General features: G+C 36.6%; 1 protein-coding gene across 1 annotated transcript; it reads right to left on the bottom strand.

Moving 5' to 3' along the window:
- Nucleotides 1–13,619: 13,619 nt before the first annotated feature.
- On the bottom strand, nt 13,620–14,108 carry LOC145050763 (uncharacterized). The gene has a single exon (XM_078998960.1). The coding sequence runs from the start codon at nt 14,106–14,108 to the stop codon at nt 13,620–13,622; it is 489 nt and encodes a 162-aa protein (XP_078855086.1).
- Between the last annotated feature and the right edge of the window lie 3,898 nt (nt 14,109–18,006).

Raw genomic sequence — 18,006 nt, 5'->3', positions numbered from 1 at the left:
TAAAGTATGTAAAATTTAAACCGTGAATATTGTGTAAGTTAAACTTTGAAAGAATCACTAGCCTCAAAGTTATTATTGTAAGTATTAAGTTAAGAATATGGTTGTGAATGCATTTTTTTGTTTACTAAACTATGAAATTATTGCCTTGTGAATTCTATGTGTTAAACCATGATTTTATGTTTTAAACTATAAATTGATTTCATTAAGCTATGAATTTTCTATTTAAACTATGAATTTACTATATTAAATTGTGAATTTTGTCTATTGAACTGTGAATTTGTTGTACTAAGTTATAAAATTTGTGTGTTAAACTATGAATTAACTATATTAAGAGTTTTAATTTGATAATATAGTTGTGAAATTATACTTTTTATGTATTAAACTATGAATTTATTGTATTAAGATGTGCACCTTTTGGATTTGGTTATATTTTTGTGTTTTAAATTGTGAAGTAACTACATTAAGCTGTGAATTATCTGTTTAAATTATTGACTGTCTATATTAAGTTGTGAAATTTACGTATTAAACTTAAAATGAACTTTATTAAGGTGTATATTTTATATAAACTTTATCTTAAAAAATGAATGAAGGTATGCACAAAATATTAAACTTTGTATTATTGAATTTATATGTTTATTAAACTGTGAATATGATATTTTAAACTGTGAATACACAATATTTTTCTTTACGAAATTTACAATTTAGAAAAAAAAAAATGAATTTGTCCGGGCATAATTCTATTTATTTATTAAAATTTTGTATGCAAAAATAAAATTATGTGTTAAAAAATATCATCAAAAAATGAGAACAACAAAATTTGTTATATTAAGCTGTGAATACACCCAGAAAAATGTCATTGAATTTGATGTTACTCTGATGACGTTCCGAAGTTGGTCCAGCGGCAGTCCGACGACGTTTCGACAACTAGTGGCAACTAGTTGTAAAGAACAAAATGGAAAATTTTTGTTTAATATAATGTATTAATATTTATTTTGTCGAAAATGTCATTAATGAAAAAAAATGGTTCTTAGGTTCTTAACTTTTTTAGGTTCTCATTTGAACCACTCCATATATATATATATATATATATATATATATATATATATATATATATATATATATATATATATATATATGTATATGAAAAAATTGAAAAAATGGTCCATGTAGTATGCAATTTTTAAGTGTTATAGTCCAAACCACAACTTTTTTGGATTGGTAGTCCTTTTGAGGTAGTTTGCTTGTGATTTTGGTCATTCGGTAAACTGAAAAAACTAAATTGTCCTTATTATATTTATTTCCCATTTTTCTTTTCTTTTTCATATAAGTATTTATATATAAAAAATAAAATTAGGGGCCCACATACTCTCTCTCTCTCTCTCTCTCTCTATATATATATATATATATATATATATATATATATATATATATATATATATCTCACGCGCGCGCGCTCGCTCTCCATCGGACGCTAATATGTACTCAAACACCACCCCTCCTTCATAGAAAGTACCTGCAACAACCCCATCTTCTTCACCATCTTTTCTCGTTTTTCCTCCACTAAATTCGAATGTCAATTAACCAGGTCAATAAAAAAAGATGGAAACTAACTGTGTATATATGTGTTCTAGAGAGAGAGAGAGAGAGTCGGTTCTCTAAGCCTACCAGCCTTCGTCATTATTGTAGATTTTCCAGTAAAGGAAGTGTTACAGGTGGTACATTGAAATGGAACCTCAACCACCAGCTTCATCTTTTTTCACCATGACTCAGCCGCCCACTCCATCTTCTCCGGCCCAGGCACCGCTTCCACCTTCAATCTACCTATGATAAAAAAAGCTTCTAATTTGGTTTAAGCATTCTTCAATGTTTTTGATCTACAATATTTCATGATCTGGGTTTTCGATTTGCACCAAATACGCTTAAAAATACGAATTTTCATGCTTTGGGTCTTCTACTGATTTTGGTTTAGGGTTTGTGTTTGACTTTTGTATCTGAATTTTGTACTTGATCTAGATTACTATAAGTTTTAATTTTTTGATTTTGAAATCTAAGTGGGATGCCAGCCAAAGAACAGGGAAATGAGATGGTGGGTTCAAAGGTATACTATGGGTAACATGGATCGTTTGAGTTTCTATTTTGGGTTGTTTTTCGTATTGTCATACTACCTGCACAGGATTCAAATTTCATGTTCATCTTCTTCAGTGTGTGCCTCATACAAACGGTAAAGGAAAGAAATAAAATAGGGTGAAGGGTATACAATCCAAAATGAAAGAATCGATTATTTGAGTTTGATGGTGAAATTGAATGTTTGTAAGAAAGAAATTGCATCTCTAATGTCGGAATCAACTGTGAACAAGGGTTGGATCGCAAGTGGGTTTGCACAGGAGAGAGAGAGAGAGAGAGAGAGAGAGAGAGAGAGAGAGAGGGAGAGAGAGAGGGAGAGAGAGATGTAGGTCCAAATTAGTTATTTATTTTCTTTTTCATTTAAATTAAATAGAAAAAACATAAAAAAAAAAAAAATACATCAGAAGGGGCATTACAGTCATTTCAATTTTATGAGAGACCAAATTTATATACAAACATGGCCAAAAGGACCATGAAGCCAAAAAAGTCGGGGTTTGCACCAAAACCCCAAAAAAATGCATACCACAAGAACCATTTTGAAGTTATATATATATATATATATATATATATATATATATATATATATATATATATAGAGAGAGAGAGAGAGAGAGAGAGAGACAGAGAGAGAAGTGAATATACCTTTAAGGGTATATAGGCTTACGAGTTGTTTGTTTTTTTAAAAAGCTCTACAACACCACTTTTTTCTGCACCCCGCAGACAACGCATAGACTTAGATCCCCGCATAGCATTTGTTTTTTCGAAGTGTTCAGATATAAAAACATATGCGCGAGGTCTTCACCACGTAGACATGGACTACCCACTTCTCAAGTCTGCGGGATTTCACCTAAAAAAAAGGCTTGTTATCTTCTCAAACGCATTCTCCATCACGCCTCCAATACTTCCTTCGAATCCCTGCCTCACTCCAGCACCGACTTGCTATACTCCTCTCTGATCAACCATTGTCGTTACCATCTGTCGAAGTCTTCGGCCTCAACGACGCCGACCAGAGTTTGATTGTCCCCTTCGCTTCCTGTCTTGTTCACGTCACTAGTCAGCATTTTTTTTTGTTTTTCACTTCAAACATGAAATTGGTGGTTAATTTTACTGGAAAAGTCTCTGATCGAGTTAAATATGTTGTTTGATTTTGCTGAAAATGTTTGTTCTTGCTTAAATTTGGTGTTAGATGTTACAAATCCAAAAATAATGTTGAAAATTACCTTTCTTGCTTAAGTTCTTATTAATTGTTGCTGACAATCTATGACATTGGTGAAATCAAGCTTTTTCTTTATTACAATATAAAAGTATGTGTTGAAATATGAAATAATGATTAGAATGTGGTGATTCTTGCTCAAAATACTCTTTATTGCTTGAAATTGTTGTTAGAATGTACTGAAAATACTCTTTTTTGCTGAAATAGTTCTCCGAATGTGTGGGCAATTGTTATTTGGTTTTGGAAATATGACATAATGATGTTAATTTGTAGTTGATTGTTTGCTGAAAATACTCTTTTTTTTTGCTGAAATTGTCGTTAGAATATGCTGAAAATTGTTATTTGGTTTTGGAAATATGACATAATGATGTTAATTTGTTGTTGATTGTTTGCAGAAAATACTCTCTTTTTTTTCTGAAATTGTTGTTAGAATGTGTAGAAAATTGTTATCTGGTTTTGTAAATATGGCATAATGATGTTAATTTGTTGTTGTTTTTTTTTGGTGAAATGGTTATGGCTCTTGTTGAAAATTGTTATTTGGTTTTGGAAATATGACATAATGATGTTGATTTGTCTACGATATAATTATTGTTAGAAATGGGAGAGAAACAACAATGGACCAATGAGCATTTAAAATGCTTATTGGATACTTGTATTGAAGAAGTAGAGAATATGGGTAGAAAATGATTGAGTTTGTAGAAAGATTCATGGATAAGGCTTGGAAGAGTTCTTAAGGAAAAATTTGGCATTGATTTGACTCAAAAACAAATGAAAAACGCATATGACAATCTGAAAGTCAAATACACAGGATGGGTATATTTGAAATACAAAACCGGCAATATATACAATTCTCAAACAAACACTTTTAACTTAATAGTGAAGGAATGGGATGATTTTAAGAAGGTACACACACATATATTTTTGAAAATTTACGTTTGAAGTTGTCAAATATTCTTATACTATTTTTTTTTGTTACATTTGGGTTAAGGGGCATCCGAAGGTTGCTTCATTGAGAACAATTTCACTGCCTTTTCCAGATCTTTGTTTACGTCTTTTTGATGGAAATAGTGTTACTGGTAATTTTAGGAGTTACTCAACCCAATCATCATCAGTAGTTGGAGCATCTTTTTGTCGTGTTCCACCACTTTAGTTATCGCCACCCCTTTTCATGCAATAGATGATGATGGTGATGACACTTCCCATCATGAGCCACCACCTTATGCTGTTTCACCTTCTGTTGCTTCACCATCCGGTAACCCCAACAAAAGGGCTAAACCCTCAACTCCTATAGCTCTTAGTGCCTCACCGTCTGCTTCTTCACCTGATGGAACTTCTATTACTGCTGACGATTTAGCATCTGAAATGAAAAAAGCTCTACAAAGTTTGACTAAAGGGTATACACTTCCTCAATGTTTAGAGAAGTTAGAGGTGCTTCAGTTAGGCCTTACAGATCCTTTACGTTTTGTTGCATATCATATTTTTGAAGGGACCTTGAACATGAGAGAGATATGGATGCATGTGCTCGATGTTCCGATGATATTACGAGCATGGCTTGAGATGATGGGTACAGGTTTAGGAGTTTTGAAGGATGGAAAGATTGTCCGATGATTTTTCTTGTCTTGAAACTATTTGTTAGGTCTTTTTGCCTTTGTTGGAACTATTTTGTTAGGTCTTTTTGCCTTTGTTTGAACTATTTTTTGTTATTTTGCTACTTGGAATATGGTTTATCTAATGTTTTTTTGGTACTTGAAATATGATTAATGTCATGTTTATTCGCAACTTGAAATATGGTTTTTGTAATGTTTTTTTGCTACTTGGAATATGGTTTATCTAATGTTTTTTTTTGCTACTTGAAATATGATTAATGTAATGTTTATTTCCTAATTGAAATATGGTTTATGTAATGTTTTTTTGCTACTTGAAATATGGTTTATGTAATGTTTTTTTGCTACTTGAAATATGACTAATGTAATGTTTATTAAAGTTCTACTTTGTTAATTTTAGGTTCATAATGGATCACGATCAAAAGTTACTTCTCGTAATTCTTATGTACCTCTACATCCATTATTTATGGAAGAGGATGTGAAACCATTGCGGGATAATGATTCGGAAATGACGGGACATGAATACACATTGGAGTTATTGCATCGTAATCATTTACAATGTGTTGAAGTACTACGCATGTCCCATGACTCTTTTGTACGACTATGTGCTCATTTTAGAGCAAATTACTCATTAAAGGACAACAAACATATATCGGTTGATGAAAAAATGGTTATGTTTTTGATGATGATCGGCCATAATCAACGTTACGTGATTATCAAGCAGAGATTTCAACACTTGAAGCAAACAATTCATAATTTTTTTTTATATATGAAGTGTTGGAAAAATGTTGATTTCCGCACAAGATGTTATAGTACTAACTTCTTTTAATCCGAATCCAAACATTCCAGGACATAATAGGAGGCTATGACGGCTTTTCAAAGGGGCAGTTGGTGCACTTGATGACACTTTGATACATGTTGTTCCTGCTAAGAAACAAGACTTATATAGAAATGGGGGAAAGGGAGATTGTTACCAAAACGTATTGGCAATTTGTGACTTTAATATGATTTTTACATTTGTTGTGGCCGAGTGGGAAGGGATAGCGCATAACTCTAGAATATTATCAAAAGCAGTAGCTGATCCACAAGCATCATTCTCGTTTCCACCACCAGGTAAGTTTTTGTTTTTTTTTTAAATATTTTTATCTTAGTTTGAAAATTGATTAGTGTTTTGCATTTTTTTACAGACAAATATTATCTTTGTGACGCCATGTATGCACACACTTGAGGATTTATGGCCCCTTATCGTAATGTAAGGTATTGGCTTGGAGATTTTCGTAAAAAACGTGCATTGACCAATAAAGAAAAATTTTAACCATGGACATGCAAAATTTTGGAATGTCATTGAGCGTGCTTTTGGTGTTTTGAAAGCACGCTACCCTATATTAAGAGGATGACACCATTCCCGTTTGTGACACAAAGAAACATTGTCATGGCATGTTTCATGCTTCATAATTTTATAAGGAGAGAATGACTGAGTGATGAGTATTTCGCACGATACGATGAACTCAATTTCTCGTTTCGAAATAACAATGTGGTCGTTGATGATGATGAAAACGGGATTCCAACACATGGTACTGCAGCAGACCGTGAATATATGACTTAGTTATAGGATGAAATTGTTGATCAGTTGATGCACAATATATATTGAATTGTTTTAAATGAAATTGTTATTGTAAAGCCAATTTTTTTTGTTGCATGACTATTTTAGTTGCATAAATTTTATTTTCAATGTTATATGACTATAATTATTAAAAATTTGGTGTTGAAAAATCATTTTATTTAAAATTTAGTTATTTCAACAGCCTGCAGACGTTTTGTCCACCTCTTCTGCTACAAAGGCTTGCAGATGTGGTCCACAAGACTTTAGACATTTTGGTTTCAGAAAAACAAACAACACCTTAAGTATCCAAACTCAACATACTACATCGTTTTGTATCATATACATATATATATATATATATATATATATATATATATATATATATATATATACGCATTGTAATCGTCCAATGTTCTTATAATTCAACTTCTAACTTTATTTACTTCCAATATTTTTATAAATTTCATAATTGTCTTCCTCTTACATAATTTTCATTTTCAACTATAATATATATAACATAGTACGTGTTCCGCAAAAACATGTAATGTAAGATTAAGATAATAGTGAAATTTTGAAAATGTTGAAAGAAAATCAAGTTAAAAGTTGGAGTTTAAGAACATTATAATGAATATAACAAACAAAACGACGTATGATGATGGGTTTAGATACCTAATATATATATATATATATATATATATATATATATATATATATATATATATATATATATATATATATATATATATATATATATATATATATATATATATATATATATATAGTAAAGCATGGAAGTCAGATATATCACAAGGATTCCATTTTGCTTGTAATTATTAACTTTAGAGTACACATTACTATGAGTACATATACTTGTTGTCTTTGATTTCACTTTTCATCGATAACTTACTTCCAAACAACCCAGCAACTTTCTGGAATCACTCTCATTAAAATATTCTGCACGTATCAATTATACTAGTTTTTCTTTAAACAATGTTTTAAAAGTATAATGGGAATATAATCGCATCATGTTGTAAGCGCAAGCTACGGTGTCTTTGTATCTTCTGTGTATATACTATAATTCATGTTGGGACCAAGAATAAAGAATAAGGAATGAACAGAAACCACGTCATATTAAATGATAACCCAGCCCTAATACCAAGATATATAATTGATAATTCTTTGTTCTTTCGGGATAGTCTTTATGCACTTTAAACTTTATGTCCAAGATTTTGAGTTAATTGATAATAGGAATGGAATTTGTACTCGTGATCTCTAATTTATTATATGAATAACTCTAATTCTAATTTAAATGCTTATAATCATGATAAGTAATTGGTTAACCCTTTATAAAATAACTTCCAAATGTATTATCCAGAGGGTTAATTTCCCAACCTTAATTATTTTTAAGAGAAATTAAATATCCTCCTACCTTTTGATTCTACCAATCCTCATATCCAATTAAATGATAACATCTGTCATATTAGTATCCTAAAATATTATTAAATTTCATTAAATGAGTATTAAATGTTACACATGTCACCATTTCATTGGATAGGAATATATGTATGACCAAAAAGTAAAAGAATATTTAATTTCTCTATTTTTAAATAAAAGCTTGATATTAAACCCTGTGCACCAAGGTAAAAGAGAGAAGCAAAGAAAACTTGTGATGATTAACTGATTTGAACACGTACGAAACACAAAAGGAAAATAAACATGCTGTGATTTTTTATTGAATTGCTCAAAACTGGACCTAGACATATATTTATACTAAAAAAACGAAAATTATATTTCAATACCAAAACTAGGAATATCAACCTTCTGTAATCAAAGTTATCCCAATATAATAAAATTTTCCTTATTAACGGATTAATCCAACAATCAACCCCTTAATTGGTTTAGTCATACCGACCACTTCTTCACAACAATGTCAGTTCCTCTTCGAATAGATTTGTCTCTTGTTTCTCCTATTTATGACACATGTTGTTATAATGATCAAATACACCATATTTGTAACATTTAACGTGACTTTTATCCCGAACACGTTCATTACTATCTCGACTCTTCCCGGACCCCCACCCTCTTCCCTAATAACATCCGAAGTCATCCCGATTTGAACCTCCAATGTCACAATGCTTATAAAACATGTGATTTTTCTTCACTAGCCAACTACAACCTACCTTCAATGTCCTCCACTTTCTCGATTCCTCTTATAAGTTCCTCGTATACCTTCAAACTACCAACGACATCATCAAATAACATTGAATCCAACCTGAAACATTGCTCTATTGAAGCCACGATTTGAATAAACAACTTAGACATCGAATCAAGTAATATTTTCACCAAATCCAATGCTTCTAGCTCGTAACCATAACTTCTTGCTTTTGATGCTAAACCGGATAATTCTGTCACAAAATCACAAAATCATCGACCATTTGTCATATCTTTCTTTAAAACAGTCAACTACATGTGCTTTCTTCTCTAGGTGTTTGTGTTTGTTTTGACGGCAAGCAAATGAAAAATCTATCAACTAATTTTAGTCTTTTAACCCATCACATGAAAACTTGCATTTGTGGAAGAAGGATTTCTGTAAGTTTATTTAAAAATATTTATTTATGCAGAAGGAAGAACATGCAATTTTTCTTTAATGTGTGTGTATATATATATATATATATATATATATATATATATATATATATATATATATATATATATATATATATATATATATATATATATATATATAGAGAGAGAGAGAGAGAGAGAGAGAGAGAGAGGTTGTTAGGCTTTATGGAAAACAAAAAACCTTAAAAAACCCTAAAAATACATAAAAAAAAATACTTCGATATCACAAATCTTTTTTTTTGACTTTATATTCCAAAAATTCACAACTTTTTATAAAATTTCGTTGAAAAAATTACTTGCGAACTAATAATCTACTCATTATGTTTCAAAACCAAAAACACAAATCTTCTCCTAATGGTGGGTCTAAGCCATATTTAGGCTCAAAAAAAAAAGATTTGACAATTTATTTTTATTATTTTGGAAATTTGAATGTGTGTAGAATCAGCAGTTATATAAACCGTTGATTGTGCCATCAATAGTCATACAAAAAAATCATCAAATCATTTTTTTATTTATCCTAGATATGGCTTAGACGTACCATTTGGAGAAGATTGAGGTTTTTGGAGTTGAAAAATATTGAGTTGATTATGAGTTTTCAAGGTCTTATAAATTTCTCTTTCTCTCTCTATCTCTCCCTCTCTCTGTGTGTGTGTGTATATGTGTGTGTGTTTGTGTGTGTGTGTATATATATATTGATAACATTGTCATATGATTATAACAAAGAGAAATTACAAGGGTTCTCAGAGAAAAGCATAAAGACTACAAGGAATAAAGCGGATATAAATACTAGCTAGAAAGAAACCCTAATGGGATAAAGACAAAAGGTCCCATAAACAAGCGGGTTAATAATATATAGACTAACATCCCCCCTCAAACTCACAATGCCGCAACAATAAGCATTGAGAGTTTGTCACATAAGAACCGAAACCAAGAAGCTGATAAAGCCTTCGTAAAAATATCCGCAAGCTGCAAGGTTGATGAAACAAATGGAAGCGAAATGGACCCAAGCTGCAGGTGATGATGAGTAAAATGACAATCAATCTCAATGTCCTTCTTCTGCTCATGAAAAATAGAATTCTTCGCAATTTGTATCACACTTTTATTATCACAATGCAAGGGAGTAGGTGAAGAAATGTAAACTCCCATATCCGCAAGCAGCCACCGCAACCAGATAATCTCGCATGTAGTTACAGCCATAGCACGATATTCAGCTTCCGTGGAAGATCTAGAGACAACATCCTGTTTCTTGATCTTCCATGAAATAAGAGACTCTCCAAGAAATACACAAAATCCAGTGGTAGACTTACGATCATGACGATCACCATCCCAATCAGCATCACTATAGGCACGTAACTCAAGAGAAGACGTCGAGGGAAACAAGAGAGTCTGAAACTGAGTGCCACGAAGATATCTCAGAATACGAAGAACAGCTCCCCAATGAACAGAGGTAGGTGCAGTAACAAACTGACTGACAACATGAACAACATGATCAATATCTGGATGAGTAACTGTGAGATAACCCAAACTTCCCACCACAATGCGATAAAGATTCGGATCAAATAAGGGAACACCATCAGTAGCAGAGTATCGTGCATTGGTTTCAAGAAGGGTATCAACAGTTCGATTGTTAGAAAGTCATGCCCGTGTAAACAAGTCGGATATATATTTAGTTTGGGAAAGAAGGTACCCTTTCTTAGACTGAGCGACCTCAATACCCAAGAAATAACGCAACAAGCCCAAATCCTTCATAGAAAATCGACAAGCTAGATCATGCTTCAAAGACTCAATACCACCATGGTCATCACCTGTAATAATCATGTCATCCACATATAAGAACAGAAGAATCCGTCCTGCACTCGAGCATCTAACAAAAAGAGCAGAATCGTGATTACTCTGGACAAATCCAAGAGAGGTAATCACTGTGGAGAATTTCTCAAACCAAGAACGAGGGGCTTGCTTGAGCCCATATAAAGCTTTGCGAAGCCGACAAACCTCGCCCGGTTGGTGCTGAATTCCTAGAGGAGGGGTCATATAAACCTCTTCATGAAGGTCACCATTCAAAAAGGCATTCTTCCACTGTCGAACGGATGCAACTGCAATCATAGTATGAACTATCGTCATCTTTGCAACTAGGGCAAATGTCTCCTCATAGTCAAAACCATACTGTTAAGAATACCCTTTTGCTACAAGTCTAGCCTTATATCGTACAACAGAACCATCAGCTTTTGTTTTTATCTTGTACACCCAATGACAACCTATCGTATGTTTCCCAGGAAGAAGAGAAACCAAATCCCATGTATGAGTCTGATGAAGAGTAATGAGTTCTTCAGCCATAGCATTCTGCCAAAGAGGATCTAAAACAGCTTCTCTATATGATTCAGGTTCAGACAGATGATGGATGCTTGCTATAAATGAAGCAAATAGTCCTGAATATGTAGAGTAGGAAAAATCTGGTTGCTTGGTGGACTTGACAGGACGAGAAGATCTCCTGAGGGGTGGTGGTGGAGGTGGATCCTCAACTTCAATAATAAGAGGATCTGGCTCAGGAATAGGTGGAGTCAAGGCACCCTCTGAAGAAGTGGGTGTGTCATGAGCTGAGGGATCATGTGGCATAGATGAGTCTTGAGTCTCTATATCTTCATTAAAAGGATCAATATGCAGAAGATCAGACTTTGTTACATTGTGGGCTGTAGCAGGAATCGAGTAGAAATGAATATGTTCCAAAAGAGTAATGTGTCGGGAAACATATAACTTCTGACTCACAGGATCATAGCAACGGTATCCTTTCTGACCAATACCATACCCCAAAAATACACAAATAGCATATTTCGGCCCCAGCTTGTTCCTTTCAACATGAGGACGAAGAACAAAACAAGTACATCCAAAAACTCGTAAGGAAGAGTAGTCTGGTAGATGACCATATAACTTATCAAAATGAGATATTCCCGAATTCAATGAAGTAGGGATACGATTAATCACATACACAGCAGTTAGGACTGCTTCTCCCCAAAAGGCACTAGGGACTTGCGCAGACAGGAGCAATGAGCGGGCAGTCTCAACAATATGACGATGTTTTCGTTCTGCCACACCGTTTTGCTGAGGTGTGTCAGTACACGAAGACTGGTGTATGGTACCATTAGAAGCAGGTAACTGAGTGAAATTATTAGAGGTATATTCACCCCCTAAGTCACACCTGAAGCACTTAATCACAATCAAATGTTGAGTTTTAACAAGAGCTCTAAAATTGTTGTAAATATCAAATAAATCAGACATGCGTTTCATAAGATAAACCCATGTATATCGAGTATAATCATCTATAAAAGATACATAATAGGTTGACCCACCCTTTGTGGATACTGGTGCAGGACCCCACACATCAGAATGAATAATATCTAAAGGAGCAGTAGAACAAGACATACTTTTATTGAAGGGTAAAGCAAAAAATTTTGCTAGTTTGCAACCACTACAATCAGAAATATCACAAGAGTTTAAATGACCCAACACACCACTAGATGCTAAGAAATTCAAACGTGATACAGACACATGTCCCAAACGAGAATGCCAAAGATAAAACTCAGACGACAAAGGACTCAAAAGAAAAGAAGATAAATCAATGCTGGAAGCAGCAACAGCAGATACTTTGAGGACCTCCAAGACATATAGTTCCCCCACCCTACGGCCGATCCCAATCACCTTCTGGGTGTGTTGATCCTGTATAACACAGACAGAATCAGAAAAGAATACCCAGTTACCAGACTTGCATAACTGACTGACTGAGGAAAGGTCCAAAGTTTGGGAATGTAATAAACATCAGGAAGAGTGATATGAGAAACAGAGACAAACCCAACAACCTCAACCAGCATAGACGTATCATTAGCAGACTTAACAGAAATAGATGACACTTGCGACAAAGAAGTAAATGATGACAAATGAGGAGTCATATGATGGGTTGCACCAGAATCTAAAATCCAAAAAGATGAGGGAATACCTGAAGTACCAGATGAAGAAGGACCAGAATGAGACATAGATGCAGACATGGCAGTGGGATTAGAAGCCAAATACTATCTAAAGCTCTCAAACACCTTGGGGTCCAATGCAAATGGTGGCATATGTCCAATAGATTCTGTGTCAACTGGTGGAACAACAGCAGCAAAAACCGTGGAGGACGAGGGGTCCATGGAGGAGTACCAGAGGAACGCGACTGAAAATTCTGTTGACCATACCTATTTTGTTGCCCTGACTGAGGTTAACCAGATTTACCCTTGTTGACTAACAATGGACACTGAACTTTCCAATGATTCTTCTGATTGCAGAATGCACACTCATCATAAGCGACTCTTGAAGTTTGTCAAGACTGACTAGAGGAGACAGCAAGCACAACAGGATCGGGAGTAGAGCTTGCATTAAACCCTTTATCTGCATGGGACTTGATACGAGTCTCTTCTGCAATTTACTCATGGAAAATTGAATCAACCGAAGGAAGAGGAGAGCGATGAAGAATTGCTCCACAAAGACCTTCAAAATCAGAACGCAAGGCCATCAAGAACTGAACCAAGCATTGTTCTTCCCTCCTAGAAATGTAAGGCTCAAAATCTTTTAATTCTTTAGATTTAGTAAGAGCCAATTGATCCCAACTATCAGACATAGCAGCATAGAAATCTTGAATGCTCTGGTCATTCTGTTGAAGGGCACGAATATCATATTCCAACTGGTATTGTTTAGCAAAATTGGACTGAGTATACAGTCTCTCCAAGTGATTCCAAACTTCCTTTGTTGTGTCATACTTAGCCAACTGCATACCAATGGACTGAGTAATAGAGTTATTGATCCAAGTAATAACCATGGAGTTATCAGTCTCCCAAGCATCAAACAACATATCAAAATTCTCAGTTTGAGGCACTGAGGGTTTGGCTTTAGTCCCAGTAACATAGCCCCACATATTCTTTGTAACATCTGGATTCCTAGGTATAATATTTTATTCCTTTAATTTTGAAAGTTGAGAAGGGACTCGACAAGTTGGTGTTCAAACTCGCCGAGTATGGTCGCAGATTCTTATCTGAGTTCACAGCTGGACTCGGCGATTTCATGAGTGGAATCGGCGAATCCACGCTGTTTAATGAAACCCTAATTTCCTGGGTTTGGGACCTATTTAAAGGCTCTTAGGGCCGTCATTTATGGCTACCAAACCCCAGAGAGAAACCCTAAGAGATCTAAAGCGTTTGTGAGGAAGGAAAGGCCATTTTTCATCATTTTGTTGGTATCATTACAAGAAGGAGGTAACCAAGGCAAGAAGAGGCTGAAGGAGGTGAGATCCTGGTGATTTCAGAGCTCATAGACTTCATCTTGAGGTATTTTTCGGACCTTCTTCAGATTTGGTGTTGATTCCTAGAGTTAGGGTTTTCTAACCCCCTTTAGAGGATGGATTGTGGAGCTATTGGTCCCTTCCCGAGTTTATGCTTTGGATCTAGACTCAAAGAGGTCCAGAGACCTTAACCCTTGGGGCTTTTTGGAGTTATTTTGGGAGTCATAAGCTTAGGATGTTATTTTGGGACTAAATCACCAAGTAAGACCATCTAGATGCTATTTGAGTGTCAAGGTCGGAACTTTACGTGATTATCATGCTTGGGAAGGCCAGATCTATGGATTAAAGGAACAGATCTGACCTCATGAGGTCTATGGAATTTGTGCATGGCATGAACTCGCCGAGTCCAAGGATCAGACTCGGCGAGTAGGGTTAGGGTTCCCGCAAATCACTCAGTGTGTAGACTTGCCGAGTTGGGGAAATAACTCAGTGATTCATAGGGGGATTAGAGGACTGGAGTTCAAGGCAGAACTTGCCGAGTTGTTCTTGAGACTCGGCGAGTTGAGTCGGGGTGGCTGCGCGATTCATGCCAGGGGTGACTCGTCGAGCAAGTGGAGGAACTCGACGTGTCAAGCGGGACTAAAGAATTAGCGGACACGTGTAGACTCGCCGAGTCGCCCAAGTGCACTCGACGAGTCGGGTCAAAGTTTGACCGTTGACTTTTGTTGACTTTTAGGGTTTGGTCAACAATGAGGCCTTTAAGCCAAGAGAGGGGTAAAATGGTCTTTTACCCTTCTGAGGGTGTTAAGAAAGGTTTGAGTATAGTTATATTTATGGGAGTATTTACTTTATGTGATTAGGCGGAGGCTAGATCATATTTCTGTCGAGTCAGAGAATCATCGAGACACCTGAGGTGAGTCTTCTCACTATACGTACCTAGAGTGGTATTATATGTTGACCAGAGGGTCTTATGTGTTATGTACGAGATTATGTGCTATGTGTTATATGTATGTTGTATGATGTTGTAGACCGGACCGAAGGGTCCAATGATACAGACTAGGCCGGAGGGCCCAACGAGCTATGATTGGACCAGAGGGTCCAACGAGCTACAGGACTGGAGGGTCCCGCTGAGACACATCGACCGGAGGGTCGTATTATGGCCTCGAGTGGCGTATGTGTTGTATGCGGTATTTTGGGGAACTCACAAAGCATTTATGCTTACAGTTGTTGTGTTATGTGTTTCAGGTACTAGCGAGGACCGTGGAAAGGCGCTGGTGTGACTCGTACACACTAGAGAGAGAGAGTTTGATTTTATGATCTTGGGATATGTTATGTTTCAAAAACTACTGTTGGAAATATTTGAGAATATTTTTATACGAACTTGGTTGATGAAAAATAAAAAATATTTGTTTTGAAAATTTCATCGTTACAAGTTGGTATTAGAGCCTTGGTTTGAGGGATTCGGATGCATCTTCGGGCGTATCTGAACTCAAACTGAGGATTTGAGGAAAAATTTTTATAATGAAGTAAAATTTTTGAAAAGATTAAAAAGAGTTTTTGAGACAAACAGAGCAGAGCCGTGTGTACGATCATCCAGCGCCCGAACAGTGAATCCCCAAAGTACCCTTACATTATGTGTTATGAGATATGCTATGTTATATTATGCACGCTAGAGTAGGCTAGATATTCATATTAGGACTAGAGTGGCTTGATTTGTGATGCCTTAGCCTAGGAGATTTCTGCTGCTGAGTTGCTTTGAGAGCGAGTAGATAGCAGTTAGGAGCTCATGAGAGTAGAGTACTTGTGATCTAGGATCCAAGGAGGAAGACTTGGGGTGAATGCTGATGCGGTGTGGTCAGTAGTATATGGCTTGTACTACTGAAGACACCGGATCAGTGGGCATTCCAAGTAAGAATCCTTTGGACAACGGAGGACGAGTAGGGTTGCGTCATCGAGTATGAGTATGCTAGATCGAGTCTCTGATATTTATTGTTGTATTTCAGAGGCATCATGGTTGGGACTCGACACACACCTGAGAGCAGTAGTGTCAGCGACGAGGAGATCCGTCGATTGATTCATGAGGAGGTGGCTGCTGCCATCCGGGTTGAGATTCCAGAGATGTTTGGGGACATCAAGACCACATTGATTGAGACCTTTGATGAGCGGTATGTAGCACTGACTAAGGTTGCGACAGCTGCAGCTACGGTTGTTGTTGCTGCTGCCAGACCTCAAGGAGGTGACTCGTTGTTGTTTCGGGAGTTCAGCAACACGAAGCCACCAGAGTTTGATGGGACGCAGGACCCGATTGCTGCAATAAGATGGATCTCTGACATTGAGGGATGTTTCTATACGTGTTCTTGTCCAGAGCACTTGAGGGTACGGTTCGCTCTGAACCAGCTCTGCTTGGGAGCGAAGGATTGGTGGAAGTTCGTGACGGCGAACTTCACTTTGGTAGAGATTTCCGAGGTGACCTAGGAGAGGTTCACCTCTATGTTCAGAGACGAGTATGTTCCCCCGGTGGAGAGGGAACGGTTGATTCAGGAGTTCTTGACCCTCAACCAGGGTACTAATTTTGTTGTAGTGATCACCAGGAAGTTTCATGAGAGGGAGATGTTTTGCCCTGAGCAGGTGTCTTCTGAGCAGGCTCATTTGAGCCGTTATCTGAGTGTTCTGTGGACGAATATTCGGGAGTTCGTGGAGAACTCGACTTACCGAACATTTGCTGAGCTCTAGGCAAATACCCGGAAGAGGGAGATTGACTTGGAGACTCAGGCCAGGGAGGAGGTCGAGTCACAGAGGGTGGATCGACGATCGGATCAGTCTCAGCCGGTAGCCAAGCGGGCTAGACCCGTTGATTCGAGATCTGGGGGCGCGAAGGGACACACTTGTGGGAAGTGCGGCAAGAGTCGCGAGGGGTCGTGCAGGGCTGGAGTATGCTACAAGTGCGGGAAGGAGGCGCATATCGTGAGGGATTGCCCCAAGGGATTTTCGGTTTGCTTTCATTGCAACCAGACCGGCCATCGGAAGGCCGAGTGCCCTCAGCTACTTTAGGGATCGGTGCAGGGGTTTGCGCCTGCTGCTAGGGTTATCGAGGTTCGGCCAGTGAAGGTCGAGGCTCCGAAGGCTCACGGGAGAGCTTTCCAGTTGACTGCGGAGGAGGTCCGCATGGCACCCGATGTTATGGCTAGTATATACTCTATATGCATCTTTTATTTGATTTGATTTATTGTGCTTATATGATGATATGCGTAGGTACTTTTCTTGTGAGTTCTGTGCCTTCTTTGGTATTATTTGACTCGGGTGTGAGTCGGTCGTTTGTTTCCGTAGCATTTAGTCAGCACATTAGTATCCGTCGAGAGGCGTTGGATCGACCTCTGCGAGTTTCCGTAGCTGATGAAAGAGTAGTGTATGCTTCAGATGTGATTCGAGGATGTGTCCTTGAGATCTTCGGTGTGGAGTTTCCGATAGATCTGGTTCCGATTGTGATGGGGGATGTATGTGTTATAGTGGGTATGGATTGGTTGATTCGGTATGG

The sequence above is a fragment of the Lactuca serriola genome, chromosome 5, assembly GCF_051521515.1.
Source record: "Lactuca serriola cultivar US96UC23 chromosome 5, Lser_US96UC23_V15, whole genome shotgun sequence".
In the NCBI taxonomy this organism is placed as follows: domain Eukaryota; kingdom Viridiplantae; phylum Streptophyta; class Magnoliopsida; order Asterales; family Asteraceae; genus Lactuca; species Lactuca serriola.
The sequence above is the reverse complement of the archived record's forward strand: the minus strand, read 5'-3'. Positions and strand labels throughout refer to the sequence as shown.